The sequence below is a fragment of the Aplysia californica genome, unplaced genomic scaffold (genome assembly GCF_000002075.1).
Source record: "Aplysia californica isolate F4 #8 unplaced genomic scaffold, AplCal3.0 scaffold00618, whole genome shotgun sequence".
NCBI lineage: Eukaryota > Metazoa > Mollusca > Gastropoda > Aplysiida > Aplysiidae > Aplysia > Aplysia californica.
Window position 1 is genome coordinate 87,573 of NW_004797888.1, and position 5,386 is coordinate 92,958.

Here is a 5,386-nt window from a genome sequence, read left to right on the forward strand (position 1 = left end):
GCCAATTAAAAAAGTGTCCTCAAAATTTGGTGGCGCCCTCTTCACAAAAGCGCTCTTTTGCGAACAGAGTTACCCTACTTGTTAAAAAATCAAAGTGAAACTAGCAAGTTTTGGGATAAATTACGGAAGAACACTTTTTTTAAATGGTTACGCTGACAAAAAAAAACTCTTCCGGAGAAAAGGGTGATGGTTTTCTTCGTTTAATTTGACTTTAGAATGAAAGGCGAGAGGTCATTAAAATAAAAAACCCTAAAACTCCGCACTGAACGTACCCGAACTGCTGATGAACAGCAGTCGATCTGCGCACGCAAGGAGGTGTTATTCCTATTCTTCTTCTGGAAAAACGAAAGAGAGCTTCAAAACAGACTGCAGCGCCATCTGAAGCAAAGAGCATACTTCCTGCGGACACTTTTTTGGCTGAGTGGCCCATCTTGTTATTCACTATCTTTGACTTTACGAGAAGACAACCCGACTGATGACGGCATTAAAATTGAAAGTGAAGAATGCGTGATATTGCAAACTATTTTATCTAGATTGCAAATTGGGGGATACAATTAAGAGGACATTAGAAAAAAAGCTAGAATGAAACGAGAAAACAGTTTCCTTTTTAGTTCCAGCTATCTTCATTATGAAAAAAATGTTTTAAATATACAAGAATAATCTCTAAGCTCATTCTGCGCACATCATTGCGGACTTTTGCCTCGTAGTTGTAGGGGCAGCCCCAAGTCTCTCACCTCGTCACTAAGTCTAGGAGAGTAGGTTAGGGTTAGGTTCCCCCACTAGTTAGGGTAAGGTTTGGGTTGTACATCTCTCGAGGAAACTTGGGCGAAGTGAAATCTTTGTAGTAGGTTTAGCTGATATTGTTTAGTTTTCTTGGCTCAGGTTAGGTTAAGGTTTCCAAAGGGGGTTTCTTATGAGAGCCTTTACTACCTAGATATAGATCTAGAATCTAGATCTATTCAGCAGTCTCAACATGCGCGAATGTGTGTCTATCCACGTGGGCCAGTGCGGGATCCAAGTGGGGAACGCGTGCTGGGAGCTCTACTGCCTGGAACATGGCATCCAGCCGGACGGACAAATGCCGTCGGACAAGACGATCGGCGGGGGCGACGACTCCTTCAACACCTTCTTCAGCGAGACTGGCGCCGGCAAGCACGTGCCTCGAGCGGTCTTTGTGGATCTGGAGCCCACAGTGGTGGACGAAGTGAGGACAGGGACATATCGACAACTCTTTCACCCCGAGCAGCTCATCTCAGGTAACTCTCTCACACGTCTGCTGGGACATTTCATTGACCCACGCTCAGAACTTTTCCAGGACCCCCGAGTATGTGTTGATTTCCTGCGTCCTGTCGGCATCGCTGACCGTTTGTGACGCCACAGTGCCAGAAGACAGAAAGAGCTCTCTCTCTCTCTCTCTCTCCCTCTCTCTCTCTCACTTTCTCTCTCTCTCTCTCTCTCTCTCTCTCTCTCTTCATTCTATCTATCTCTATCTTATATCTCTCCTCTCTCTCTCTCTCTCTCTCTCTCTCTCTCTCTCTCTCTCTCTCTCTCTCTCTCTCTGTCTCTCTCTCTTTCTCTCTCTCTCTCTGTCTCTCTCTCTGTCTCTCTCTGTCTCTCTCTCTCTCTCTCTCTCTCTCTCTCTCTCTCTCTCTCTCCCTCTCTCTCCCTCTTTCTTTCTTTCTTTCTTTGTATGTGCCGTCCAAACATCAGCAGCAGCTAATTGTCAAATCATGTAGATCTAAATCCAGATCTAGATCTATCTGGTTTTATGTCGACATAATATTATGAAACATTTTTTCATCTTGTTAAATTCGTGGCACTAAAATTATTAAACTAGCCCTACACAGACCTCTGAACACATATAGGATGCATCTAATGCATTCTTATTTTCTCACGGCTGCTTTCCCATTTCAACCACAGCAAAACAAGAACTTTCGTTCTGGCGCCCATATATCGTGGAAGGCATTCGCATAAGTGGACAAGTGGTGTGGTATAAAAACGATGTCACTAGTCAACAACTAGTGTTCATTTAACACACGCACGAACGCGGATCACTAGTCTGATTGCGCCCTTTAAATCTATGATGAAATATCTTTGTGGAACATGTATCATCAAGATAGAGTCAGATGTGGAGAAATTGTTTTCATTTCATCGTACTTTCTGTACCTTATGTCAAACTGTATGACAAGTAAATTATTTGTCACACAGGAAATCAATCTGGGTATATATTAATTATTCCATGAAAACAGACCTGTTTGTCAACAGTAAATTGTTGAATTCGTGAATATTTCTGTTTGTTCGTTTTTTGTTTGTTTATTCATTTTCTTTTTTGTGTGTGTGTGGTTGTTTTGTTGTTGTGTTTTTGTTTGTTTGGGGTTTTTTGTCGTTGCTGTTGTTGTTTTTGTTAGTTTTGTTTGTTAGTTTTTGTTGTTGTTGTTGTTGGGGGGGGGGGATTGGGGGTGCTTTTTGTTTGTGTCGATGTTTCTATTATTTCAGTTATACTATACGTGAGATTTCTTTAATAAGGTTTTAAACTTCTGTAGGTTTTAGATCTTGGATTCATCGGCAGGAAGATGTCAACCTATTATATCCTAGTCTCATCGTCTCCGGGGGTGCCAGTATACACGGTGATGCATTAACGTCGTTCTGTCTCCTTCTGTGCAAAGAGACGCAAAGAATTATGTGTTCTTCTCTCCTCATGCAAAGAGTTAAAATTGTATTGTTTCGTCTCTTTGCGAAATTGTTTTGTTTTATCTTCTTGAAATAAGACGTTACTCGTGTTCTGTGTATTTTATTGTAAAGCGCATTGAGCACCTTTTTAGTGGAAAAGCGTTATTAAGTTATATTTTATTAGTGGTATATATTATTACTTTGTGTTGTCTGAATTTAGGCAAAGAGGACGCAGCCAACAACTACGCCCGAGGTCACTACACTGTGGGCAAAGAGATTATTGACCTGGTCCTAGATCGGCTCCGGAAACTGGCCGACATCTGTACTGGCCTCCAAGGATTCTTGGTCTTCCACAGCTTCGGTGGCGGCACAGGCTCCGGGTTCACATCCCTGCTCATGGAAAGACTGTCTATAGATTACGGGAGGAAAACGAAAATTGAGTGCGCGATTTACCCGTCCCCCCAGATCTGCACGGCCATAGTAGAGCCATATAACTCGCTTCTAGTGACGCACACAACGCTAGAGCACTCGGACTGCGCATTTATCGTGGACAATGAGGCCATCTATGACGTGTGCCGCCGTAACCTTGACATTGAGCGGCCCACGTACACCAACTTAAACCGGCTATTGGCCCAGGTCGTCTCTTCCATCACTGCCTCTCTGCGCTTTGACGGCGCCATTAACGTGGATCTGCAAGAGTTCCAGACCAACCTGGTCCCTTACCCTCGGATCCACTTCCCCTTGGTGACCATGGCGCCCGTCATCTCGGCAGAGAAAGCCTACCACGAGCAACTGACCTGTGCAGAGATAACCAGCTCGTGCTTCGAGCCGGCCAACCAGCTGGTCAAGTGTGACCCCCGTCACGGCAAGTACATGGCCTGCTGCATGTTGTACCGCGGTGACGTAGTACCCAAAGACGTCAATGCCGCTATCGCCACGCTCAAGACAAAGAGAACCATTCAGTTTGTGGACTGGTGTCCAACTGGCTTCAAAGTAGGTATTAACTACCAGCCCGCCACCGTGGTGCCAGGAGGTGACCTCGCGAAGGTTCAGAGGTCAGTCTGCATGATTGCCAATACCACAGCCATAGCAGAAGCCTGGGCCAGACTGGACCACAAGTTTGACCTGCTGTACGCCAAGAGAGCCTTTGTCCACTGGTGAGTTCTGCCAAAGCCTCTATATTATTCTTGTTTATGTCTAGGCGCAGGTGCCTAGAAATGGTTGGCGACAACGTTCTGTTAGATATTACATGATAATTATAGCCTTTATCCACTGCCGAGTACTAAATTTTGCAAAGTACATGTCGTAAAACTTTTGTACACTAGACAAGCAAGCCTTGAGCAACTACTGCAACTCCCGTGACCCGAATCTGATACCTGTGTGTTCCTGGTTTACTGCATGCAGGAATATAAGTAAAGTGTCAACACGATTCATTAATGTTTCATTGTCAAAGACGCTCTTGTTGAGTTTTCTCAAAGCATTCTATTTTCTCAAAGCCATTGGTACTTTACATAAATAAACCTGATGTGGTTATTTTATGGCAAGCAGATTAGGACATTTGAACTGATTGTTTTATATGCTCTATGTACATGTGGACGGGATTAATGGGGTATATTGTTTTGAATTGTGGTTTTTGTCTTGATTTTGTACACCCCATCGACACAAGTTAGACCATTCAAGGGGCGGGTTGTTTCGGCCTTGACTGTCAGAGCCAACCGAGGCTGAAAGAAATATATAACAACGTTCTTGCAGACAAACAGAGATACACGATAGAATTTCTCCCCACACGAAAATCTTAACTCTCATCTTCTGCGCAAGATGGCGAAGCACCTTACCACTTCACCACATGACACCGGTAGATATTGAGTGTATTCGGGGTATTGTAGGTAATATGGAGTGTGTGTTTTGCATTTAGTGTGTATCGTCATTATATTGAGTGTATAATTGTCTGTGCTGTGTGTAAGGTGTGAATAGAGCTTGTTATGAGTATTGTGTTTATTGAGTACATTGTGTGTATGGGGTGCATTATATTTCTTGAGAGAGGGTGTGATCTTTGCATTTAAATCTCGTACTCCCCAGGTATGTTGGAGAAGGAATGGAGGAAGGTGAGTTCTCAGAAGCCCGCGAAGATCTGGCAGCTCTGGAGAAAGACTACGAAGAAGTTGGACTGGACTCAGTAGAGGAAGAAGGAGAGGGACAAGATGAGTACTAGTTGTGATTTCTCTCACTCACAGGAGAAACGTGGACAATGGTTTGAGAACATCTTGTAAATACTACTCACCTAAAGGGGAGTATTTGACCTTCTAATGAAATGTAACCCATCTAAGGGGAGGGAAGAATGTTTATAAAAAAAGGCAGCTGATTATATCAACTTTCCTTGGGAATACAATGTCCTTCAATTCATATTTTGAATTAGAACTATAAATTACTTTAAGTTGTAATGTCTTTATCGTAGTTAGTATACATGATATTTCACTTCGGAACTTTCTCTTACGTCATCAATAAAAGGGAAATCCATAAAGATATCTCTCTTGTGTTCCTCAGGTCTTATTCTTTCAAACCTGCTTTTTTCTGGGGGTTGGGGGGTTGTTTTACGGCGCTCATTTTCAGTGGGAAGGAAATTTTGAATTTTGCCCGGGTGACGGCCGAAGCTTAATCATATCGATTTTGGGCAAACAAGGGGTCTTTAACGAGCACAACTTACACACGGAACCTC

General features: G+C 43.3%; 1 protein-coding gene across 1 annotated transcript; it reads left to right on the forward strand.

The window, feature by feature from the left end:
* Positions 1-743: 743 nt before the first annotated feature.
* LOC101848144 (tubulin alpha-1 chain) lies at positions 744-5,167 on the forward strand. Its single transcript, XM_005107638.3, has 3 exons — positions 744-1,256; positions 2,891-3,827; positions 4,750-5,167. The coding sequence occupies exons 1-3, from the start codon at positions 974-976 to the stop codon at positions 4,880-4,882; spliced, it is 1,353 nt and encodes a 450-aa protein (XP_005107695.1). The 5' UTR covers positions 744-973; the 3' UTR covers positions 4,883-5,167.
* The last annotated feature ends 219 nt before the right edge of the window (positions 5,168-5,386 follow it).